Here is a 27491-nt window from a genome sequence, read left to right as displayed (position 1 = left end):
TAATTTACTGTATGCGAATTACACCGTTAATATTCGAAATAGGATATTGTTATAATCGTTGAATGTAAGCTGAATGTAACCGTCTAAAGCCCGGGACTCAGTGTTACCATACAAAAACACCACAGGCGGATGGACAGATGGAAAAGAGTATAAATATGTTAAATAAGTTATGGTTAAGAGAAATTACCAATACATAGTCTGAAAAACTCTTAACGAATGAATACATACTTATATTTCTTACGTCGCACATTAAACTGAAATTATTGGTGACTTAGAAATTGGTCATACATCAGTACTCAGGAGTCGGTGTGAATGTCAAAAGGTGAGTAGGAGAAAATGTTATATTGCGCATAATGTTCAGAGTATGACAGATAGATATAAAGATAGACAGGCTGTAATTTCATGTCACTGAAACCCTTCTGTCAACAGAAGCCGAGATTGATAACCGCTATTGACGAGAGAGTAATCATAGCCGTCATAGTAAATCAGTCTCTACAAACATCATTAAATATTCAATATTTACTGACGTTATGTAGATCACTGATCTACTTCATATTCTTCTGTAATGTATTGTAACGTAAAGTAAAACCAATATGCATATTTGTATTCTGCGAATTGGTCTATTTCGTATGGTTTTAGCCATTTCCGGTTTGAAAGAAACTCGGTACGTGTTCAGTGTAATTCTGCTCCATTATTCAATAGTTATTGCCTATTTGTGTATGTTCTTTCTAACGTATAGGCCTATGGGAGAGGTAACCCTTGTGTGTCTTTGTAATTCAGAGGCTGGTGGAAAGGAAGCCTACTGCCTTTATCTCTGTTTAGTCCAAAGTTCCTAGATTAGAACTGGGTCTAGCCTGAGCACAGAAGCCTGCATATGAGCCTACACGCAAAAAAAAAAAAAAAAAAAAAAAAAAGGTACTAACGGCGTCTCCTTATTCCTTGAACGAAGTCTCGAACACCAGCCCCCAGTAGATCAGGTTAAAGAGAATATTGACCCCGGGAGTGACGACGTAACGCGCGAAAAACAGCAGTCTCTCGGCTCCCGCCGAAGTCGGCCTAACGCTCTTCTCCGTGATCCTCCTGCCGTCGAAAGGTAGGACTTGCTTGAACTGCTGCTCCTCCGCTATGTTGACCATTTGCTCCACCACGACGTGCACGACGATGATGAAAAAGAGCAGGAAGATGCAGAAGAAGAACCACACGTCTATCATCTTCACGTAAGCTGTGACCGGCAGGGCGTCGGAGGTGTTGCTGAAGAGAGTGTACAGCACCAGCAACGTTGTCAAGCTCACTGCCATTCTAACCTGCAGAAGGAACAAGTTGATGAAGTACTGAAAGTTTTTACCATAGGTTGGCCCCACGACTGACAATAAGTCCTTAGTTCCTGGGTGGGACAGAAATGCTACTTCTGGGTAGAAGGGAGCTAAGGAACCCAAACCTACACTGAAAATCACCGAAGATTTTTGTAGTCAAAATTAGAATTGTGAGATACATTTCCTCTCAACCAGAAAGGTTGCGTTTGAATCCTGACAGCCAACTTCTGCATATCCCCTTGAGGAGGTATGTGCTCTTTGAGCACCTTTCTTCTACTCATTATTTTTCTTATTAAGAATTATCATACATTTTGCTTACATCCATAAGAACGACGTTGACGAAGAGAGTCGTGTAACCGACGATCTGTAACATGGCCGTCGGCAGGAAAACGGTCATAACGATCATCCTCCATCGACGATCCAGCTCGAATGTCACCTGGGCGTGTCAAAAATAAACATCAAAGGTCAAGGTAAATTTTTACCCTTGTAGGTCATCAAATATTACCTGTGTAGGTTAGTCAGACGTTATCTGTTAGGTCAAGGTCATCATATTACGAAATTAATAAAGCTTCACATTAAAAACGGCCTTTCTTCTCTCTCTCTCTCTCTCACCTTCAGCGAGCTGTACATCGTCTCATTATTGCCCAGCTCGGTGATCTCGATGTAGTATTTACTGAGGAGGTAGGCGGGCAACTTGGGGTCGTCGCTGTACACAACGAGCGACTTATCCTCCGTAAACTTGGCCAGCTCTCTGCGCGTGTTCAGCTGGATCAGCAAGTAGCAGCGCTGCGTGTCGAACGGGTAATAGAACACGTCGAAAGAGCACCCGAACACGCCACTGAAATGAAAATTAATATAATATATATATATATATATATATATATATATATATATATATATATATATATGTATATATGCATATATATGTGTATATTATATATATATATATATATATATATATATATATATAAGTCATATCACATTTCCGTGATTCATATACATATATCAAGCTACAATGTCCTTTAATATCTAATTCGCTCTACCTCGGAATTGATATATTTTCATATATGCTTAACCGAAGGGGAATTTTTTCTCGATAATAGACTTGCCTGGACCAGGGCGCGAACCCATGGAGCCTTTCAAATCCAGGAACGTCAGTGAAGCTTTTACCTAGGTAAAAGCTTCACTGACGTTCCTGGATTTGAAAGGCTCCATGGGTTCGCGCCCTGGTCCAGGCAAGTCTATTATCGAGAAAAAATTCCCCTTCGGTTAAGCATATATGAAAATATATCAATTCCGAGGTAGAGCGAATTAGATATTAAAGGGCATTGTAGCTCGATATATATAATATATATATATATATATATATATATATATATATATATATATATATATATATATGGGATGGAATGGAATGGAATTATATCAGACTTAGGCCAAAGCCTAAGCGCTGTGACCTATATATGAGTTCTTTGAAGCTAGGGGCCGAAGGGACGCTACAAAGAACTTTAAGTAATGGCTACAGTGAACTGCTTGAGGTGCACTGGCGGCACTACCCTCCTACGGGGTATTATTATTATTACTATTATATATCAGTAGTAACCCTTCATTTAAGCATATATTATTGAATTTGTAACAGCAATCAAATTCAATAAAATATGCTATTATTATTGTATTATTATTATTATTAATTATCATTATTGGAGAATAATTCCATAATCGTGTGGGTGTGGTATTATATTAGTTTACTAAAAGTGATACATTCTAGAGAGGTTATAGAACTCTGTACACATTACGTTTCTGATAACTTATGTGTTAAAATGCCTAACTTGTCAATAAATCTCTAGGAATGTGGAATAATTTTTTAAGGATTTTTGCCTATCATTATTATTGAATATAATACCTTTGAAAATAACTATCATATCCAACGTTTTGCCCACAGATAAGGTCTCACTATTATTATTATTTGTAACATAGTACGATTCAACTAATAGGGGGTACTTAGTAAAAATCTCTGGATACTTAACCGCCCCACTGGAAGTATATAATATGCACAAAAGTAAAATGTGCATATTACCTGTAATGCTCTTTCTGGACGATGTCGGCTGATGTGCCTGCGTAGACCGTGTCTGAAAAATGATCGAAGATGTGGTAATTGCAAGAGATTAGACCTACCTACGTTCAACACGCACACACACACACACACACACACACACACACACACATATATATATATATATTATATATATATATATATATATATATAGATATATATATTATATATATATATCCTACCAAAATTAAAGTCTATTGCAATATAGTTCTTGAAATTAATGAACATGGTACTACATTTTAAACATAACATACCCATCCGAACATTGTTGAAATCTGGGGACAGAGGCTGCCCTAACTTGTCCAGGTAGACGTACTGAGACAACCTCTTGAAGTTGCCATCGTAGAGGTTGGGAAACGTGACCACAGGCTTCCAGATTATGTCCATGTCATGCCCCGAGAGCTTATTCCACTCGAGGGTGTCCCCCAGGTTGTGGTACTTGACCCTGGGGTCGTTCCAGGTGACGTCGACGGTGAATTCCACGTTAACGATCCGGTTTTTGTCGCTGATGTCCATGAACCGGATTATGTTGACAGTTCCCGCCAAGTGGATGGCTTCGCCCTCCGCGGTTTGGTTATTCGGAGGGCGCTGGGGGCGATACCCTTTGGGCAGGATGATGACGCGACAGTCCTCTTCATCCGAGAGGTCGATGCAGTCGTCTTTGGCGTTGCAACGACGCTCCTTCGGGATGCAGTCGCCGTTGGAACAGGTGAATTCGTCGTTGTTGCAGACGGAGAAGCTGAGTTGCAGCTGCGAGCCGATGAGGTTGTTGCACTTCGGCCTCCGGAGTTCCCAGGTGTGGCGCCCGATCGGGTAAGTGTCCTTCGAGGGGACTTTGAGTGTCCCGACGACCTCCGCTACTGTCGTGTCAAACATCTCCCACGTGTAGTCGTCGATCTTGTAGACCATGTAGCCGTAGTACCCGTGGAGGTAGGGCTTCTCGTAGGTATAACCGAGCACCTCGTAGAATGTCTCGGCCTCATTCGAGAAGCAAAATCCTCTTAAACGCAGTGGGGCAGTTCGGTCCACTTCGCAGGGCACGCAGGCAGGCCACTGGATGACACAGGAGGTGTCCACCCAGCGACCGTTGGGCAGGAACATCAGCATGCAGTTCTCGCCGGTGCCTCCGTTGGGCTCATTCAACTCAAACTGCGTCTGAGCGATGGAGTTGTCGGTGAACTTCCGCCAGACATCCTCTTCATCTTCGTCCGTGACGCCAATCCACAGGTGGTAGTTCGAGAGGCAGTTTTCGGCGAATCGAAGCGACTCGTTGTGTAATGCGACATTTTCGTCGTAGCTGTTAGGCGTATAGACCTCGTAGCCTATCCTGTTGCACGTTCGCCTTGAATCCGCCATGTATCTAGCTTCGGGGAATATTACGTATTCTACAGCCTTCTCGCAGAAGTGGCTTGGGTCTACCAACTCCATAGTCGTTCCACCCAGCAATTCGACATTCTCTCTGTCAGTGGAAAAGATGTTCCCGAGTTCTGACTTCCTGCAGGAGGCTTGTTTCCTGACCTCCTCGGCCGTGAGAGATCGGTTCCAGATGTTGACTTGCGATATGTATCCTCTGAAGCTTTGGTCCTTGTCGTACCCTCCTGCCAGGAGGTCTTGCTCTTGCCCGATGGTGATCATGCCCTTAACGGGTAATGGAACTTTGTGGGGTACGCTGAAAGGGCCCTTGGCTGCCAGCTCCCCGTGAATGTAAGCTCTGTATTCGCCGTGGTGAAAGTTGTGGCAGTAGTGACTCCACTGGTGGAGGCCAATATCGTTGGTCATGTTCAAGAAGCCATATTGACGGACGCCGTTGTAGTAAAACCCATGATGTTTCCCACGACGGTCTGTTGACACACAAAAAACACTTCATTCCAGTATATCGTCAGCTTTTTGAATGATTTGCATTATAGTGTATGAACAAAAGGGTGTTCTACACAGTCCAGGTATAAACGGGGAAAGGTACTTCATTTGATAAGAAAAAAATAGCAAAATGTCATTAAGTGAAGATCAACCAAAAGGAAATAGAGAAGCAATGTGAATACAAACTAACGCATGGTGACACTTTCAAATTATTATGGAGAGTAGATGGTGAAATTAACGATAGAGAGATAAAAGCATGGCTTTGGTAACAAATCTACCAAATGAGTATATTCTCCCTGTCTTGTTTTCTCCCCCAGTGGCGATCTTCCTCAGCTAGGAGGGAGAGAAGGAGAGAAGAGAAAGGAGTTCTAGTAAATATGAACTGTGACAAAAGACAAGTATAGTTACTATATATATAAATATACTACATGACACATGCTACAAGCAACGATGCATAAGAGGCTATATGGATATAGCCAAGAGTTTGCTCTCTTTTCTCTCTCTCTCTGTATATATATCTCTAGTCTGATCACATTCCTGCAAGCAATCTGGTTGACCTCTTTAGTTTTAGTCTTTTATATATATATGGACTAACATTCCATATTTTTATTATGTAATCATTACATATAATATATATATACTATATATATATTATATATATATATATGATATATATATATATATATATATATACTAATAGATATAGATAATATATAATCGCTTTGCACAGTCAGATTTTGTTTATACACAAAAAATTACACACATATCTATATATATATATATATATTATATATATATATATATATATATATATATATATATAACTTTGTGTGTACAAAGAGAGAGAGAGAGAGAGATTACACAAACTTACACATATGAAGCACATCATTGTCTTGATCCGAAGTGGCGATGGAGATGTGACTTCGTAGCTCATGAGAACCACAGGCTTGGCCCGGATGCACACCGTCACTTCCGGAAATTCCGAGACCTCGCCCTGGGAAGATGGAGGAGACTTTAGTCCTACTTTTTTTTCTCGCTCTTAGAATACCCTCTATATCTCTTATAGTTCCTTGTTAGGAGAGGGTGGAGAGTAAGATGGAAGAAAGAGAACATGGAAGGATGTACAGTAAAAGAAACGAAAGGGGTTGCGGCTATGGTCTAAGGGAAGTTGCATAGACCCTTTAATGCACTGTAAGGCATTACTTCCGGTTCTTTGCAGAGTGCCTTCGGCCCTTAGATGCCTCCCCTTTCTTTTACTGTACCTCCTTCCATATTCTCTTTTTACCATCTTACTTTCCATCCTCTCCGAATAGCTGATTCATAGGGAAACTGCTTTGAGGTTTTGCTTCTGCAACACCTTTTATCGTCAATTTCTGTTTCAGCGCTGAATGACCTCATAGGTCCCAGTGCTTGGCCTTGGCCTAAGTTTTATATTCAGGCAATAGAAGAAAATTAATCTCATAGATACTATAATATAACTTGATCAAAAGAATTGCTTATTTCGCCATAAATTTGGACTTTGTAATAAAAAATCTCAGAATAAATCCCATGAAAAATTAAAATAATCCTTTCAAAAATATATATTGCTAACTCTGCTGCAAAATAATCATTTATTAAAAAAAATGGACAATACTACAATGAGTAATATTACAAGTGCACACCTTATATAGAATGAAACATATCTTGACAGGAAATATATCGTGTGGTTGACTCAACATTACGTTAATAATAATAGTAATAAAACTGTTTACCTCCTTAAAATGAGTGGCGAGGTTGTATCTAATGAGAACATCGTCTCTAGGGGGAGCCCACATGTCTAGCTGCATAGCAAAAACCCTGATTTTATCGGCCATACCTTGAGCACCTGGCAGAATAGCTGTGTGGAAAATCAGGTTATTATTATTATTATTGATTGCAGGTCCACAATAATATCGCATGTGAAGTATATAAAGTGTTTAATGATAATAGCTTTCGAACCCTGCACCAGGTTCATCCTCAGCAAAGGATGAACCTGGTGCAGGGTTCGAAAGCTATTATCATTAAACACTTTATATACTTCACATGCGATATTATTGTGGACCTGCAATCATTGTTATCATTTTCGACACTGAAAATTGTGCCCATTATTATTATATATATATATATATAGTATATATATATATATATAGATATATTATATATATATATATATATATATATATGTATAATATATATATATATTATATATATATATATATAATCAGAGGAAGACGGACGAAAACCACACATTACTAGGCTCTTTTTTTATTATTATTATTATTTTGTCAAAGTTTCGTAATTATTTACAGAATTACATCTGGGCTGCACATAAGAAAAGATAAAGACATAAAAAACAGTTAAAAGTATAGTCTAAAAATTCATTTAAAATACAACAGTGTAAAAATGAAATAAATGAAAATAAAAACACAACCAACCTAGAGGTGAGACAGCAAGGAACTAAATGGAAGGAAACCACCACAGTACGAACTTAGGCTAAATACAATTGACTCGCGGATGTATGGGTGTTTAAAGATGCTACAAGTTGTTTTATTAACAACGACTCAAGGATTGTTAACTCTTGTGGCTTGGCAGTATGACCGATGATACTAAAATCTTTGTTGTCAATGTAGGTTTTGCATGGTTCCTGATATTGGAGTGCTCTGAAACTGATTCCCCGATGTGAATCGATGCGCACCTTAAGTAGTCGATTGGTGAATCCCACGTAAATCCCTGAAATACATTTAGGGCAAGTATATTTATAGATGACACCAGAAGACATATAAGGACACAGCTGATCTTTTATCTTAAACAAGGAGCCTATATTAAGAGGATTTTTGGGAATTAATTTGACTGATATGGCTGGGAAATGGTCATGAATAATTTGTGTGAATCTTTTTTGAAAAGTTAGGTCATGGATATATGGAAAGGTTGCATAGACTCATTTTTTGTACAGTTAGAACGTCAGGTTTTTTAGAGACATATCTATTTAGTAATTGATTTAATTTTACAGAACTCGGATCTAATTTTTATAGTAGTTGTTATTTTAATTTTAAGGTTAATTCCATTTTTACCCTCCTTAGTAGAACATTAGTCCTCTCATCTAACTGGAATGCCTTTCACAATGAGATTTTACTTTTAGTTAATTTCTTTAAAGGTAACTGTATCCTACCCAGGCTAGTATATAGAAAATTAAATAAATTACTATATAGACATTTCTCTTGAAAAACTGACGTTCTAACTGTACAAAAAATGAGTCTCTAAGCAACCTTTCCATATATCCATGACCTAACTTTTCAAAAAAAGATTCACACAAATTATTCATGACCATTTCCCAGCCATATCAGTCAAATTAATTCCCAAAAATCCTTTTAATATATGCACCTTGTTTAAGTTAAAAGATCAGCTGTGTCCTTATGTCTTCTGGTGTCATCTATAAATATACTTGCCCTAAATGTATTTCAGGGATTTACGTGGGATCCACCATTCGACTACTTAAGGTGCGCATCGATTCACATCGGGGAATCAGTTTCCGCACAGGGAGCAGAATCTCAAACCCAGAGCACTCCAATATCAGGAACCATGCAAAACCTACATTGACAACAAAGATTTTAGTATCATCGGTCATACTGCCAAGCCACAAGAGTTAACAATCCTTGAGTCGTTGTATTTTAAATGAATTTTTAGACTATACTTTTAACTGTTTTTATTACTTTATCTTTTCTTATGTGCAGCCCAGAAGATGTAATTCTGTAAATAATTACGAAGCGTAGAAAAAAAAAAAAAAAAAGAGCCTAGGATGTGTGGTTTTCGTCCGTCCTCCTCTGATTATGTTGCTTGGAGTAGTTCCCTGTATCACTATATTATATATATATATATATATATATATATATATATATATATATATATATATATATCTATATAGATATATTTTATTATATATATATATATATATATATATATATATATATATATATATTATACGCATGTATGTGTATACGTGAAAACAAAAAAATTCAAAAAGACATTTTCATTCCTCTGCGAAATTATCGTAAAAATAACACAGAATTGTACAATGTTGTAAGAATAATAGCTTCTGTTAACACCGCTTTGGAGTGAAATGGAAAAGAGGAATTAAAAAATATGGAAGAAGAGGTAGAAAAAGAGAGAAACATAAACAAGAGAGAAAATAAGAGAAAATTTATCATTACAAACAATAATTTCATGTTTAAACCAACAAAAGTCGGTTTCAAAGGGAGATCGCCCGATCTTACTCATAATATATATTCATTAGTATAACTTTTAATATCTGGTGCACCAGTCAACCAATAGTACTACTAGTCACACAATCAGTAGTTACCAACGAAATATCTACACTCAACGGCATTTTATTGAAGTGTAGGAGAGAGAGAGAGAGAGAGAGAGAGAGAGTTTTATTATAAAAGTGTAAAGCTATATATAGGTTTGTGCGAGCAGTATAGGTCTAGCGTTTCTTTGCCCGAACATAATGTACTGTCGTATGACAAATCATCGCCTCAGTGGCGTGGTTGGTTTGGTGTTTGCTTCTCACCTCGGTGGTCACGGGTTCGATTCTCGGCCATTCCATTGAGGAGTCAGAGATGTGTATTTCTGGTGATAGAAGTTCACTCTCGACGTGGTTCGGAGGTCAAGTAAAGCCGTTGGTCCCGTTGCTGAATAACCACTGGTTCCATGCAACGTAAAAACACCATGCAGACAGACGTATGACAAATCGCGTTTTCTATAGTCATTCATCCACGTTATTATTATCGTAATGCTACGAGTTTTTCTTAGTAAAATCTAAATCATTACAACCATATAGTCGAACTGAGTGACAATGTAATTGAATATAGTCATTTCGCCACTGACTAGACACAAATATCACCTTTCCGTAGAACTACAAGTTTTCTTAAGAAAAAAATAATTAATACGATCATACAGTTAAGATAGTCAAGTTGCATGACCTAATGAGCTAAGTATAGTAGCCAGTTGACAATGGGCTAGACAAAAACCAACCATTTTTACTCAATTCTTCAAATACAAGGAACTGTTTTATCACATATTACTACTTACTTAGTTTATCGATTAACGATTTATTTGATACTTAAATCCACATATACCATTGGTTATTGGGAATGCGGCCTTGCGCCGATTAAATAACGTATCCAGTTAGCACATACTCTTATACCATCTCTGTCCTTTTGGTTTATTACATGCCCCAAATTTTTAGTAAAACTTTCCTCTGAACGATACTGCGAACGAAAAAGCATAACGAATCATGTGACATATGTGAAGGATTAAACGATTGAAAAATGTGGCGATGCATAGAAGTATAATGTGAAATGGTTAGCAGGTTTAGTCATGTGGAAAGAATGTAGGACGAAAGGTTTAATAATGTATAATCAGGAAGTGACAGGAGAAAGGTAGACAGGAAGACTTCGAAGGTGCTGGACATATGGTGTGTGAAAAGGGCGTTGATACCCTGGAAACGTGTGTGTGTGGGAGTTAGACGCACTGGTGAAGAGCCTACTTAGCAGGAATTTGAAGTGACCAATGTTATGGACGTATGCAAGCATATGGCAGCAAGTAGTTGTATTTTCCGCTGGAATCACCAACTGTCATGAAAAATGGGGTGATTTTTATATTATTATTATAATATTATTAATATAGAAATATCAAAGGGTATAGCATTTCGACACTTTAGTACTTAATCGGTCTAGACTACTCTCACTGTAGTTAGCTAGACCTCAGAAACATTTTTTACCTTAGAATATGTATACATATATGTACGCACGCCTTTTCGAAATGAACAATGACTACAATATTTACGTTCTACAATTGTCAAAGCAGATAAATTCATTTATTTATTTATTTTTTTAAACTACGAACGTTGGCTTCACATTATATGGAGGAATGCGGCATCTACAGGAGTCAGTCCAGTCAGTCACTTTATATCTCCGGTAAAAGCTATTTCCCAAACACTATCCGATTAAGAACTAAATCCTTAGTTTTTGCATAAGAAAGGGTTTAATAATGCCAGCAGATATCATGGAAACAAAGCTAGCTGACGTAAGCTTGGCGGCTTTTCTGACCGGGATGTAAAGAAGCCTCATTTAAATGCATCTGAAAAGATAAGTATTCAATAAATAAATCTATGGGAACGAAAACTAAGATGATTTGTATTTTGTCCTGACTAGTGAGGGCCGTCCCTTCCCTCTCTCCCCTCTTCCCGCGTTGTTCCAAAGTTTTTCATGTAGTATCAAGCGTACGTTACCACTGTTGCCAATTGGTAAGTGTTATCCCTCCAAACTGGGTATAAGACTTACACAAAACCGGGGAAATAAGTGAAATTAGCGTATCAATTTGTAGTATATGTACATGATAGATGAATTTTATAATTATTGCATTACTATGCCGACTAGAATTCATGGAAACAGTTTGTAAAGGCATCGGCGTACGTGTCAAGTTCCACTAAATTGCCAACGATGTAAGTCACAATGAACTTAGGCAATTTGGAGATATTGCACTCTTAAAGGGGATTATATGCCATTCTCAGTAATCCAGATATTTAATACAAAGCCCGTTTTACGCTAAAAATAGTGGTACTCGTCATAAAGGCTGAAGAAGTGATTTGCGACTGTAATGCATTTTTAAAAGATTGGCCAAATCGCTAAACGAATTAGGTCTGGATGAGCATGCCGAGTTATTGATGGTCGACCGTCGACAGTTGTTCATTAACCCCCATCCTAAATTCTTCTTTGGAGATGTAAGGAAACGAAAATGTTGCATGAATTATCTGTACGGGTGAGTATTAGCTTTGGAAAGAGAGCATATGTTAATTAGTATTATTTAGTATCACTTGTGGTTATTACCGGAGGAAAGGTAGTCAACAATTCCCTCTTTTGTCAAGTTTACAATAGGGAAGGGCCAGTGACTGTTATTAGCAGTTACCTATATTGAATTGATTACTAGCCAGGACCAGAGCTCCTCATACCGGGTTAGCCTAACCAGTGGTGGATTTAGGGTATGGGGACCTTAAGGGGCCATCTCATTCAAGGGCGAGCAAAGAGGTCCCTTACAATGGGGTGGGGGGATCTACGGGTAGGTTTAGGTTTCTGGAATTTTCTTACTAAGCCCCTCTAGGTTATTATTATTATTATTATTATTTTTTGAGGCGCGGGCCGTAGCCATTGCCTGTACCGCCCCCCCCCCCCTCCGGCCCAAACTCTTGGTGGGTAATTTGAAGCTTGAGATTGCTTGGGCATATCAAAAGGACGTAGTTGTCAATATTGAGAAATGAGTCTTATTGCAGATGAATAACTAACTTTGGTATACCAAGGATTCAGAGGGCGGGAGGGGTTGAGGGTCATAAGGGCAGCATATCCCCTCTCCCCTGCATACTAGAGCAAGTTATCATCATTTACAAAATGCATTCATTGGCGGGAAGGTTTGTATAAGGTTTGAATAGTGGCTTAGATATGATAATTAGTAGCTAATAATTGACAATTATTATTGCAGTGAACGTCCATGCTAGGACCCCTCGGAATTCAAGAGAAAAGTGCACGGCAAAGCATCAGAGACGTCTGACCCCACGAAGGAATAATAATTAATGTGAGTAGATAACAAATATCGTAGTTTTCAGCTAGCTGTTTTTTTTTTTTTTTTTTTAAAGAATGTAATACCATTTTGAAACATTTTGTATCGTGGGCAAGAGACGTGTTTGTATGGTGTTTTCTCGTTGCATGTAACCAGAGGTCATTCAGCAACGGGACCCCAGTGGCTTTAAGTGACTTTCGAACCACGTCGAGAGTGAATTTCTTGAATTTCTATCACCAGAAATACACATCTCTGACTTCTCATTGGAATGTCCGAGAACCGAACTCGCGACCAACCGAGGTGGTAGTCTACGATCAAACCGACCACGCCACTGAGGCGCTTTGCATAGAATGTAGGCTTATCGCGCTGTAAAACTACCTTAATCTTACCGTAGTAATTGTTTCATATACCTTCAAGTATCTTCTGGTTTTCAAAGGCTAATTGCTATTTGATCAAAATTTCGCTTTTAGAAGTTTGCATCTTGTCTGACCGTCAGCTGCTGGTTTCTATTTAATTTTCATGCAAAAATTACGTATACATTTGTTATCCACTTCATATTCTGTTACCGTTAAATGAGTCAAATATCCATTTACTGTGGTCCACGCAATTTTATTTTTAAAACTCAGATCGGTTATTTTTCTACTTTTGCGTTTGTTAATGTGAACAAACCTTATCCATGCATTTCACATTTTTTTTAATGGAATGACAAAATTAATATGTATATGTATATATCACTTTTACTTTGTGTTTCACTTCCCAAGTAGATATTCAAAGCTTTTAACATGTAGCCTAAATGTTGGGTAATACCGTCATCAGCTATTCCCTCACTTCAACAGTTTTCACGCCAGACTTTTTTTTTTTTCCATTTTATTTAGTTTTCTTTTGGTTTAGAAACTGCAATTTGGTAGGGTTACTCGTTCGGTAAACATCTGCGTAAAGGAAACATCGGAGAAAAATCATATCAGTATTGCCCCCGCAGTTTCAGTCAAACACTGAACTTCACTTTTAAGGGCCTTACCGTCGTAGTTTGTAGACTCACTCCACCCTGTGCTTCAAAGCTCCCAATAACCCTAGTCTCATTGACATGCCGGAAGCTTTATACTATATTTAGTCTAAGTGTCTGCTCCGTCGGGTCTCGTTGTATCTCATAGCCTTTCGTACCCGGGCAATAATAAGTCGTAAGGATGTCATCGTTTGCCTCCCTCATGCTGGTTCGTGAAACGGATTATGGCGTAGGGGTGTGAGGTTATAAAAATAAAAAAGTTAGGCCTAGTGGAACTAGTAGCAAACGTCAGCAGACTGGTGCAAACGGCAATGAGCCACAAGGTTCGGAAACCGAATACATAAGTGGTGTGAAGAGAAAATAGCATGAGAATATTAAATACTGATGAAATACTTGTACAATTATATACTTACTCATTTTATGCAAGAGTATTAAATGCAGGACGACAGAAGGCAACCAGGCCACGTCCATCTCTAAAATGTACATAAAAAGGCGAAATGAATTAGTTATTATATATATATACATTTAAAGAGAGAGTTACATTAAGAATTTTTGCTTCTAGAATTTCATTTAACACTTCGACCATCATCACTTTTTAATATCAATTGAAAGAGAGAAAAAAAAATAATGAAAACAAACCGGTGATTTCAGATGCCTGCCCGGGATCTAAGGCGAAGCGGAAGGAGTCTTGCTAGAGAAGTTTTCCTCAAAATGCCAGTTGGTGCACTCTGCCGGCCGCACCATCACTGACTGTCTGACTGACTTGCCGGTTCTTCTCGGTGATGACGGGTAGGTTGCGCAGAGATTTGAAAATCAGCCGAAATGGATTTTGGGTCGGTCAGTACACAATTGGTCCTTGGAATTTCGACACCATTTGAATCGACATACTGTCCAGTTGAAATGATAATGACTCGGATGGTTTATGGTTTACATTACCGTATGCATTACGTATGAAGGACGTGGCATTCTTAGACCATTGAACATGACATCAGAAATATAGCGCTTCGCCGTAGTGGGGAAGAAAAATGTGTCCTTGAAAGTCAGTTACCGTTTGTATGCATGTTCGTCCCTGCCTCTTAGTTTTATATATTTTATTCTGGCTATCCTCTGCAAAGGTATATTGTGTTTATAGAGACCCAGTTATTACCACTGGGCTTAAAGATAAAATTTACTTTTTCGAATATGTAGCCTTCATAATGTTTACTCTTGAATGCAGTTGAGGGCCTTGACGAGGTATATTCCTCACGATGGAACCGTTCTACGTAATCATAGAAGAGGGTCGAGGAGATCTCGAACACCGCCGTCCAGCTCTCTCTCTCTCTCTCTCTCTCTCTCTCTCTCTCTCTCTCTCTCTCTCTCTCTCTCTCTCTCTCTCTCTCTCTCTCTGGATTCGAGTTGCGTGTGTTCGTGTTTGATGGTGTTCTTATAGAATTTCGGAGACCGTAGAACTACAACAATTTATGTATTAAGCAAACGCAGTTTCTGAGCGTCATGAACTCTCTAAGACAAGTTTCCAAAATCACTAAAGCAAATGTTTGATAAAACTGTATTATTCAGTGACTGAATAACCCCATTTCTTTCCCTCTTTCGTTTTTTTTTTTTTTTTTTTTTTTTTTTTTTTTTTTTTTTTGCTGTTCGCGCGAGCTTGATTCTGTTTAATGTAGAAAATGTTCTTACCGTTTGTAGTTACAGGAACGTTACAGCTCACTTTAATAATCATTGTTCTTACTGGCAGCTGAAGCAGTTATATTCTTATCGTACAGGGTGTCCATAAAGTCCCAGTACCATTCAAAGCAATAAAGACTTATGTTACTGGGTCTTTATGGACACGCTGCGTGATTTATAGAATAGAACTCAAGTTTATGGAAAACTAACCATTAATTTTGGCACGTTTTCAGATCCGATGAGATAATAATTGCTCGTAAATAATTTCTCCACTGTGCATTGCTTAAGAAAAATCCGAAATTGAAACTGTCTGAGTTGTGGGATACAAATGTATAAGACTGAAAAAAAAAATGTACACACACACACACACGGAATAATGAGTATATCTCTCTCTCTCTCTCCAGTATTAAGACTTTGATGAGGGAAGGTCATATAGTTTAGCCTTCACCTGGATTAGCGCAATGAGATTAACATCCCTCCAGAGACAAGGATTAGCGGCGGTATAATATGGACGTCTCTTGACAGGACACAACTCTCTCTCTCTCTCTCTCTCTCTCTCTCTCTCGTATACACGTATTGTTGTGTTTTTTTTTAGTAACTCTATTATAATTTTTAGGTTATATTCAGAATAACTTAGTTAAATTATCTACCTTAATTTTTCATTTAGCTACCCATTTTTCTACATGGTATATACTTTCTTGACTTGACTTACGTTGTTACTTATAATTAACTCATATATATATGTGTGTTGTTCTTTTAATCTTTTTATTTCATGTAGGTTCTTGTTTTTGTTTTTGTTTTCATGCCAGTCCTATATAATAAAATGTTTCAGTGTCTTGTAAGGAATCTAGTGCTGTTAACGTATTGGGGCGCCATTGGATGAGAAAATGAAATAGATTATTTTCTTTATTTCGTAGATGGATCATTGCTTTGAATATTTCAAATTCCCTCGGTTACTGAGGAAGAGTTTGTAATGTAACAGCGACAATCTCATTCATAAACTTAGTTTTTAATTTTTTCTTTTCTTTTTACTCCATCGGAGAGAACTTTTTTCATTTATTTTTACGCTGTTATTGCACAGACCAGTAAGCCTTCATTGGGGTGCGTTCATGAAGACTGTTCACCGAGAAACTTTTCATCGGCTTGTTTTTGTTTGTTGCGTTCATTAGGTCGAAAGATTGACAGAAAACAGTTTGCTATCAAACTGTGCGTTCATGGAGACTGTTCACCGAGAAACTTCTTATCGGCTTGTTTTTGTTTGTTGCGTTCATTAGGTCGGAAGATTGACTAAAAACAGTTTTAGGTCGAAAGAGTGACAGAAAACAGTTTGCTATCAAACTGCGCGTTCATGAAGACTGTTCACCGAGAAACTTCTTATCGACTTGTTTGATGTGTTCTACTTCTTCCTAGCTTAAACCCATTTTTATATGGGGTCGCCATTACGAATGAGTCGTCTCCATCGATTTCTGTCTTGTGCCTCGTTCTCATTTATACCTTTCAATTCCATATCTTCCCTTACACAATCACGCCATCTCTTTCTTGGTCTTCCCTTCTTCCTTCTACCCCGCACTTCCATTTCCATCGTATGTCTTCCAACATGACGTTCCTCCCTTCGTAACAGGTGTCCATACCATCGAAGCCTTCCTTCCTGTATTTTCTTCGATATTTCAGCTACCTTTGTTGATCCTCTTATATACTCATTTCTAATCCTATCTTCCCTTGTTACTCCCGACATCCATCTCAACATTCTCATTTCTGCTACATCCATCTTCTTCTCCTCAGTTTTCCTCATACTTGCCGTTTCTGTTCCATATAACATTGCTGGTCTGACCACCGTCTATGGAACTTTCCTTTCAATTTCAGAGGGACCTTCTTGTCACAGAGTACCCCTGATGCAGACCTCCAGTTATTCCATCCTGCCTGAATTCGGTGTCTCACCTCTTGGTCCATGCTTCCACTATCCTCCAATACGGACCCTAAGTACTTGAACTTCTGTACTTTCTTTATTTCTTCCCCACCCAATCTTATGCTACTTCCACCGTCCTCAGTAATACTAGAACACATATATTCGGTTTGTTTTTGATCTGCTTATTCTCATTCCTCTCTCCTCAAGTGCTGCTCTCCACCTCTCCAACCTCCCCTCCAACTCCTCCTTCCCCTCTGAACACAACACAATGTCATCCGCGTATAATATGCACCATGGCACTGCTTCTCTAACATCCCTGGTCATTACATCCATCACGATGTTGAAGATGAATGGGCTAAGTGCTGACCCCTGGTGTAATCCAACTCCTATCTCAAATCCATCCGTCTCACCAACACTACTCCTCACTCTAGTATACACATTCCTGTACATCTCCTGAATAATTCTGACATACTTTTCCGGCACCATCTTCTCCCTCAAACATCTCCATATTTCTTGCCTTGGCACTCTGTCATAGCCTTTTCAAGGTCTATGAATACCAGATGCAGGTCTCGTTGTTTTTCTCTGAATTTCTCCATTAGCTGCCTTATGCAAAATATTCCATCCGTTGTGCCGCTTCCCTTCATAAATCCTAACTGTTCCTTCCCTATTCTAACTTCCTCTCTCAGCCTGCTATCTATGATTCTTTCCAAAATCTTCAACGTGTGAGACATTAGTTTTATACCTCTATAATCTTTTCCTGTTCGAATATTTTTACCATCAGATCATACAAGATGTCTACCCCTTCCTCTCCTAAGGCTTTCCAAACTTCGACTGGGATTAAGTCAGGTCCTGTTGCCTTCCCATTTCTCATTCTTTTAAGGCTCGTATCACTTCATCCCTAGATATCCCCATTACCATTCCCATGTTTACTTGTCCATCCTCTCTTACAAGTCTTTCATTTTCTTCATTTAGCAGTTGTTCGAAATACTCTTTCCATCTTTTCAGGATGTCTTCTTCCTTTTTTACGACAGTACCATTCCTATCTTTCATTTGCTTAATATGGGTGATGTCCTTTGTTCTTTTATTTCTTACTTTTGACAGTTTGAGCATCTTACTCAACCCTTCCTTGGTTTCCATTTCATTATAAACCTCTTCATATGTCCTTGCCTTAGCTTGAGCTACCACCCTTTTTACTTCTTTGTTTCTTTCTCTTAATCTTTCTCTGTCCTCCTGCAGCTGTGACTCTTCAAATCTCTTCTTTGCCTCCCTTTTACCTTTCACCACTTCCCCCACCTCTTCTTCCCACCACCAGCTCTCCTTTTCCTCCCATACTATTCCAGATGTTTCCCCTAGTATCTCCTTTCCATGTCTTCTAATCACTGATGCATTATGCCTCCACCATTCTCCCACATCTTCAATTCCCAGATCAACCTCTCCCAGCACTCTTCTCCTGAACTCTCTCTTCTTATCATTATCCCTCCCTAACAATTTATACCACTTGATTTTCTTTACCCCATTCGTTTTCGTTTTCTTTTCTCTTTTCATCTTTAAATCCATACAAAGGAGCCTATGTTGGGGGCCACGTGGTCACCTGGGATAACTTTACAATTCCTAACTTCCACCAGCCTTGATCTATTGTAAAGGAGGTAATCTATTTGTGTGCATCTACCGCCACTCCTGTATGTTATCAAGTGCTCTCCCTCTTCTTTTTGAAGAATGTGTTCACTATTGCCATATCAAAGGACACGGCAAAGTCTACTATACTCTCTCCTTCTGGGTTTCTCTCCCCAATCCCATGTCCTCCATGCACACGTTCAATTACATCCTTTTCATTTCCGACATGTCCATTAAAGTCTGCCCCCACTACAGTCCTCTCCTGCTCTTCCAGTTCTTGCGTTACCTCACTCATTTCGTTCCAAAAAACGGCTCTTTTCTTCCTCTGTGCAGCCCACTTGTGGAGCATAAGCGCTAATGATGTTCATTGTTTCCCCTCCATAACATATCTTCACTCTCATAATGCGGTCATTCTTTCTACTCACTTTCGTCACTGCATTCTTCATTTCCCCCGACAACACTACTCCAACGCCATTCCTACCCTGCTCATTTGCTCCACTATAGATTAACTTGTAGCCATCCCCCAGTTCTTTAGCTTTATTACCCTTCCATCGAGTTTCCTGCACCAAAATATCCACTCTCTTTATCCTCATTAACTCTGCCAACTCTCTTCCTCTTCCTGTCATAGACCCAATATTGAGCTGGCCTATTCTGATCACATTTAGAGCTCGCTTCTTTAGCTGCACCCGCTCATGATGCAGTAGCCCTCGCCTTGTCACAGAGTAGGGCGATGTGTCTGTGCGTCGTTTACGGAGTACGCCCTAGCCCTATTCTCATCAATATCACGACTCATTCCATTGGTTTTGGCGTGGGTTTTTACAGTCGGATGCCCTTCCTGACACCAACCCTCCCTATTTATCCGGGCTTGGGACCGGCACCCATTGAGGCTGGCTTGCCCCCACAGGAGGCTAAGTTTGTTTGATGTGTTCATTGGGTCGAAAGAGTGACAGAAAACAGTTTGTCAACAAGCTTTATATTTAAAAGGTTCAGTTCATCAAAGAGAATATCTTTGATTATTACAAAGAAACTGAGCTTTTCTCATAACCAGAAGTTCCTTTAAGCAAACATAGTATGGTTGTCTATCCCTCCCTGTCGGTGACATCTGCGTAAATACTTAGTTTTTAATTTCTTCAAATGTCCAGTTTTCTGGAGTATTAAAAAAAATTCTCAAAACAAGATGTTTATTTCTTCCATGTGAGGAAAATTCCCTGATGCTACTTAATTACTTTCAAAGCCGGATTCAGTAAGAATGTAATAAAACATTGCGAAAAGTTAGGTGTAATTTATTGGCGTATCTTAATCAAACATATGAACAAGAAACAATGATATTTAACTTCAAAATATTACTTATACATTACGAAAAACATTTTAAGGGCTATTGTCTCCACTAAATATGTATATACATATACATATCGCGTATGTGTTCATACACTATATACATAAACAATGCGATAAGCAAAAATAAACTAAGACAGATTCTACGAGGCCGAATGATTCCGTCTCTTCCTCTTCGGCGTCTCACTGAAGAGGCTTCTTCCATCGCCGCCGGTGTCGGAACCGCGACCTGCCCTTGCGGGTCGTCCCAGCTTGTAGAACCTCGTGACGAAAACGTTGCTGGGAAAGCGACGAGACACGTCATAGTAATCAGTCTCTTCTATTAGAAGCGTCAGGGTGGTTGGGCTTGTCATTCCCAATACGAAATCTGCCTCTTCTTCGCCGACGACGCCCCTCTTCGTCAGCGTGACTGAGATTTCGTAGGTGGGCTCGATGAACGCCGGTCCAACAGTGTAGTTAACCCTTCCGTGGCCTTCCGGTATTCGGGGTCTGGCACCGCTGAAGACTCGTATTGTATAGGTTCTTATGGTTTCTGTTATTCCGTCGTCAGAGATGGCTGTAAGATCCTTGGGCACGTTGGTGGGCATTTTCACAACGTAGAGGGACTTCTGTCTGAAACCGGGCGTTCTGGTTGTCGGAGCAGTTGAAGAGAAGAACTCGGTGATGTTCACCTCCAGCTCCAAAACTCTACCCGATTTGAAGTCAGCGGTGAACTCCTGACGCTGAACAAGACCTCCATACTTGACCGAGAACCAGATGCAGAAGATCAAGACCCCAGCGACGGCAATCTCCCGAAGTATGGCTGATGGGATCATGGTTTTCTTCTCCACAGGAAGCTGTCACTTCGAATGACTGGAAATTTTCCCCCGCTCTTCGACTTTATATAGCACGAGTGACGTCACAGATCCTGCCCTCTGGGTCTCTATTGGGCTTTAATCCACTGGGAGTTGTTGGATTAAGATGACCTCGGGTCAGCTAAGGGTCAGCCTTCCCCATCTTGATAAACTTCGGCTACATGTCCCAAGAGATCAATATATACCACTTGTTTTAGATTATAAACGAAGTACGTCCAGTCAACTATCTATATTATACATTTAAGCTGCTTTTATTTATGCATTTTTTAAAGATTACAGTTAAATGTGTAAAATGGCATTGAGTTTCGTTATCTTTTAATTACTCTAGAATGCCATTCGGCAAGATTTGTAAGTTCATTTTCTTAGGACGGTCAGGGAATTAAAAGCATTACAAAGTCGTGTTTACAAGAGTGTGTAAAAGCTACTGGTAAGAATATAACGTATGCTGCCGTGATTAACGTTACCAGCTGAATGATGTCTATTTTGTTCGAAGACGCTTAGAAATACCGTCGATAACAGCACGTAAACCAAAGAAATGACCAACTAATTTCCGACATTTAAATTGCGTATTAAAAAAATCATAGACGGGCCATTTAGGAAACGATGGCTCTCGCTGGCAAGAGGCCAAGAAAAACATAAAAAAGCGATGGATGTTTTTTGTTTTTATTACAGACCCACGCTTGTGACTTTTGGCGAACTCGAATCAATCTCTAAAATCCGGGTCAGGTCAGTTATTTGGGGGGTCAAAGTGGTTTTATACTTTGGATAGCATTATAATGGATCTGAACATCTGATCGTAAAATGTTTTGACATTAGTCTTCCGAGAAGTGTGCTGGATGTTTTTGTTAAAAGTATTACACACACACACACACACACACACACACACACACACACACACACACACACAACACACACACATATATATTATATATATCTATATATATATATATATATATATATATATGTGTGTGTGTGTGTGTGTGTGTGTGTACTATACCAAAGCTAAACTTGACTGCACATTTGCATACTTACGTACATACATATACATATACACATGTATACATACATATACGTATATAAATGAACAGATGCTAGGCTATCGTATGTCCGCAACTTAGTTATGGGTCTTTTTACTTCATTCAGACATCAGTATGTTTTTTTTTTTTATTATTTTTTTTGTATTTTCAGATTTAGGTCTATCTCACATATGTTATGATGCTCACAAGTATGTATGGTTATACTGTATATATACACACACACACATATATATATATCGTATATGAACCTTAGATAAAACGCAATAACGTTCCTGAACAGTGGACACTACACCAAAACGAATATAATTTCTTAACGGCTGCTCTTTGAGCAGGAGCTCGTGCTGGCTTATCGCCAGCTTCGTCAAAAACAAGAAGGCAGTCAGGCTTGATCAACAAACCAGCTTCTCCTCCTCCCTGTCCAGACTTGATATTATCATCTGGCAATTTTCCTCTCTTAATCCTCCCCTCTCGAACAGCTATTAATCCTTTCGGGGTCTTTTATTGCTTGTTTTGAATTGTTCGTAAACACGTGTGAGTCATGATGCTATAGATGAAATCCACGTGAAAGATATATTGTTTGGTTAAGCACGCGTAGTATATTTTGTGTGCTTATTTCATATGGGTTTTGCTCAATTTCAATAATAATAAATAACTAATAATATTAAGAGAGAGAGAGAGAGAGAATACTGTAGGATCGTCTAGCGTAACCGTATATTATTCTAAGAATCATTTTAGATCAAACGTTAAATGAAGACAGAAGCATAAAAACTCGAAGCAGGTCAAAATACGAAAATACGAAAATCGAACAAACGGTTAATTCTGCAATAATCTTTGTGGCTACAAACATCTAGACAAAAGACCAGTATATTGATGTAAACGTAAGAAATAAACGCGCTTTTCTAATATACAGTTAAATTTTTCCATGGTTTCTTCTCAGAAGGATAACCGTAATGCATTTTCTGGTAATTCACCTTTCATTTAAAATGAAAACTTAATAATTCACCTTCCATTAAAAATGAAAATTTAAAATAGTAGAACATTTTAAAGATAAATTTTGCACGAATACGACGGAACGTTAAGTTTAGTATTACGGGTTACCTTAAAACGGTCTAGGCACGGTATATACCTAGACCGTGGGTCTAGGTATATAGCTACCTATACTCTAGCTTTGAAAGGTTGAGGAGACTTTCCTATAATTTTAGCGTCGTTGACACGTTTCCCATCTTGCCGAAGGAGGTATTTGATCCTAATTCAAAAAGGTGTACTTTCAGGGTTAACCTCTAGGACTAGGTTAAGGATAATCCTGAGAATGGACATATTCGAGAATGCAGTCCATCCAGCTGTTCGTTTTCACTTACATGTAACTTCGTTTTTAAGTAGTGCGTGCATATACTAACAAGAGCCCGTGCTGGCTTCTGAATGCCAGCGTAATCAAATGACAATTTTTTTTGTACGTTATGAATTGCAGAGACCAGAGGTCCACAACAAGTATTTTACTTCCTTTTACATCTTATTGCAAAGCAAACGGCCTTTGGACAAGGACCCGGGCTGGCATAAAGCTTAATCCCATCCAAACCACAAGGAGACCAACGATATATTCAGCGGAGTTAGAAACGAGCTATCTGGCATCTTTTCGGTACCATTCTGTCAAACTTGACAGCAAAGGAAACAAATAACGTCAATATTTACGTCGAGTGTTCTTGCTAAGTTATTAATACGTATCATAAAAGTGAACTGGAATACGGGGATGCGCACAACTCCGTTTTGTCACTAGTCTTATACGACGTCACGAGTGCGCTATTTCTGGCATCCCTTTAAAGCCCGTCGTCGCCAAAAGTTTTCAACAATTCTAATCTAATTTAACGTCAGAATTACCAGTCCTACGTTGACCAATGGGTGTCAAAAGCTGTGGAAAACCACGTAGCGCGAGCACCCAAATTTTCGAGGCTGAAACCAACCAAGAAATAAACGTTCCGTAAATCTGAGAAGTTTAGCGGCAAGAAGGTAAAAGATGTCGGGAATCTTTCTTGTGTTGACACCATCGAAGGCAGCGGCCTCGTGGCGCAATGGTAGCGCGTCTGACTCCAGATCAGAAGGCTGGGTGTTCGAGTCACTCCGGGGTCACGGTGCAATGTTTTGGAGTAAAGTAAATACATTTTTGTAATGGTTTTATATATACTACATTCCTACATTTAAATTTGTTGTAGTATGACTGTTTGGGAGTAAAGTAAAGAACTTTTTGTAATGGTTATACATATACTACATTCCTACATTTTAATTTATTGCAGTATGACTGTTTTGGAGTAAAGTAGATACTTTCTTGCATATTTTATAATAAAGTAAACACATTTTGTAATGGTAATATATGCTATACATTTCTATATTTAAATTTATTGTAGTATGACTGTTTTGAAGTAAATACAATTATATAATGGGTATAAATATACAACATTCATATATTTAAATTTATTGTAATATGACTGTGTTTTGGAGTAAATAAATTTTTGTAATGGATCTATATATACTACTTCATATATTTAAATTTATTGTAGTATGACAGTGTTTTGGAGTAAAGTAGATACATTATTTGCGAAAGTTTATATTTATTACACACAAACGTTTAAATTTGTTGTAGTATGACTCAATTTTTTTCGTCAGTTTTACTTTTAAAGAATGAATTGGTGTTAAATCTTTACGCTAAAAGTTGTGACCAAATTCATTTCGAACAAGACCAATATTATAATTGCGGATTGATTTACGAAAAGTTGTGTTAACACAAATATGACGAAAGGGACCATAATCTACATCATCGTCATCATAACAACAATTTGGGAAAACCAGAATGTCATTGATTTAACGGACAAAAAAAAATTTCAAAAAATTTTGCGAAATAAGGAAAAACGGAACCCGTATAGAAGAAGAGGAATGTGGCAAAATAGCTAAGAGAGAGAGAGAGAGAATACGCATGCTCATATATGTATAGTACGGTGCACCTTAAAATAAGTTATGTTTCGCATTATATACATATAATATATATATATATATATATATATATATATATATATATATATATATATATAGCCTAAGATAAAATAAGTTTTTTCACATTTAGTTCTTCAAGTGGTCTTGTGTGTATGTATAATATATATATATATATATATATATATATATATATATATATATATATATGTATATGTATATGTATATATACTGCAGGGAGAGTAAAGACAAGCATAATCCTGATGATGTCTTAAATTGCTAGACAAAACCTGTTAGATTGGAATGATTTTAACCTGTTATATGATTTTTACTCGTGGTATATATGCTTATATTTCACATTTACTGGAAGTATGAAGTAGTTTGAATAGCAATTGTTATAAATTATACATATTAAATGATTACCTGTTTAAGAATATTGTTCTCAGCATGTACTACACAGAATAGACTCCCATTTATCATCAAACAAATTGCACGAAAGTATTAATTATTATTATTATTATTATTATTATTATTATTATTATTATTATTATTATCATCATCCACAAATACTTTCATATAAGGATTCGGGGCATTTTCGAATTAAGCCTTAGTATTACAAAAAAGAGAATGTCCATGGGTGACAGAAAGAGAGAGAGTGGGAGAGAGTAAATAGAAAAAAAAGTCAGACAATATTAAATTATCCTTAACATTAGTATGAATAAGCGTAAAAGCAATGGTCTGTTTATCATACTCCATTATAACAACGCAAAATTATTATTACTAATGTTACCTCAATCTATAGTAGACTGTAGGCTTGAGAATCCAGTTACTTCCGCCATTGATTTTCGTTTTCTACTGTGAAACATTAGAGAAAACGAACAGAAGAAATCCGAAGAGTAACTATCTTAAAAAGCACAGTTATTCCACGGACGGTACCTGTGGCTTGCTTTAGCTAGGAATGTCTTCGCCTTATTATTAAAGTGAATTACTTCGACCACGTAGGGGGCTAGTGCCGTCAGTGACCCTCACGTGGTGCACTGTAGGCAGTACCTAGCTACATGGTCTTTTGCAGCGGCCTTTTCGGCCTATAGCTAGTTGCAACCCCCCTCCGTCGCTTTAATTGTCCCGCCGTTAATATTTCACTTCCACGTGACTTTCCACCCTCTCTAACAATTGTTTCTTAGTGTAACTGCGAGGTTTGCCTCCTATTTTACCTTTAAAACCTTCTTACTGTCAATTTCGCTTGCAACGCTGAATGACTACATAGGTCCTAGTGGTTGGCCTTTGGTCTAAATTCGATATTATATTCTATTCTCATGCGTAGACAGTGGGTCTTCTGATTATGGCCGAGCTGACATCCTTGTTCAGAGAGAACTGATGCTGGAATGCAGTGATCTTCATGTGGGCGTATCATAATTTTATGCTCTGTTATTGCTCCGGGTAGACTGAAATTGGTATGTCCTTAGAGTATTCCTGACAGGAACAGCTCATTTCTTCTAACTCTTATACTATATTCGGCATAATTTCTGTATTCTTTGTTCTAGAAATTGTCATGAAATTGGGTATGTCTTATGAGTATTCCTGACAGGAACAGCTCATTTCTTGTAACCATTATATACTAATATTGGCATAATTTCTGTATTTCTTTGTTACCTTAGAAATTGTCATGATTGAGGCATTAACTCTTAAGGGATAATATCTCAGTTGTGGTCACCTTTATGCAATAATGTTATTAAAGTTAGATTTCCTAGTTTAATTTTAATTCGGATTTCGACGCTTACTTTATGTTCACTTTTCCTTAGATGAGAAAATAACGTGAAATAAGGTTTAAAAAGTTACTTTCATTTGATTAAAGAATATGACACCATTGATGAAAGCAGGCAAGAGCGGGTGAACAATTCCCGCTACAATAATTATAATTATCATTCTTTTGGTCAAGTAAAAAAAAACGGGGATGATTCTGGAAACAGAGAAGAATGTATGAAATTCCTTGTCTTGGTCCTTGATTGGCCCTTCCACTGGAATTCCTCAGATCGATTCTGTGTTCCTTCGTTCAGGAGCCCATGCAGTTTCATTTCTCTGATTTTCATGTTTTTCGTTTATTATGTATATAGTGTATATGTATATGTATGTATATATATATATATATATATATATATATATATATATATATATATATATATATA

General features: G+C 38.1%; 2 protein-coding genes and 1 non-coding gene across 5 annotated transcripts in view; 2 read left to right on the top strand and 1 right to left on the bottom strand.

Moving 5' to 3' along the window:
* Nucleotides 1–177: 177 nt before the first annotated feature.
* LOC135196127 (uncharacterized) lies at nt 178–14702 on the bottom strand. The gene is given in 10 exon segments (XM_064222684.1): nt 178–1304; nt 1633–1749; nt 1926–2151; nt 3391–3442; nt 3681–5267; nt 6155–6205; nt 6208–6277; nt 7035–7159; nt 14329–14388; nt 14555–14702. Coding segments are annotated over 9 exon segments (2658 nt in total). The 5' UTR covers nt 14387–14388; nt 14555–14702; the 3' UTR covers nt 178–932.
* LOC135195911 (uncharacterized) overlaps nt 11968–27491 on the top strand; it is a 27717-nt gene continuing 12193 nt past the window's right edge. For 2 of the 3 annotated variants that reach the window (XM_064222501.1, XM_064222446.1), the window contains exons 1-2: nt 11968–12120; nt 12835–12927. Coding sequence is in view for 1 of the 3 variants with exons in the window: in XM_064222547.1 (XP_064078617.1) it covers nt 12097–12120 (24 nt within the window). In the remaining 2 variants the exon portion in view is untranslated. The remainder of the gene's footprint in view (nt 12121–12834; nt 12928–27491) is intronic. The other variant, XM_064222547.1, reaches the window with a different exon arrangement.
* Nucleotides 24379–24450, top strand: Trnaw-cca (transfer RNA tryptophan (anticodon CCA)). Its single transcript has one exon. It is a non-coding gene; the product is annotated as a tRNA-Trp (tRNA).

The sequence above is a fragment of the Macrobrachium nipponense genome, chromosome 11 (assembly GCF_015104395.2).
Source record: "Macrobrachium nipponense isolate FS-2020 chromosome 11, ASM1510439v2, whole genome shotgun sequence".
NCBI classification, from domain to species: domain Eukaryota; kingdom Metazoa; phylum Arthropoda; class Malacostraca; order Decapoda; family Palaemonidae; genus Macrobrachium; species Macrobrachium nipponense.
Note: the sequence above shows the minus strand (reverse complement) of the source record. Positions and strands in the feature narration are given on the sequence as shown.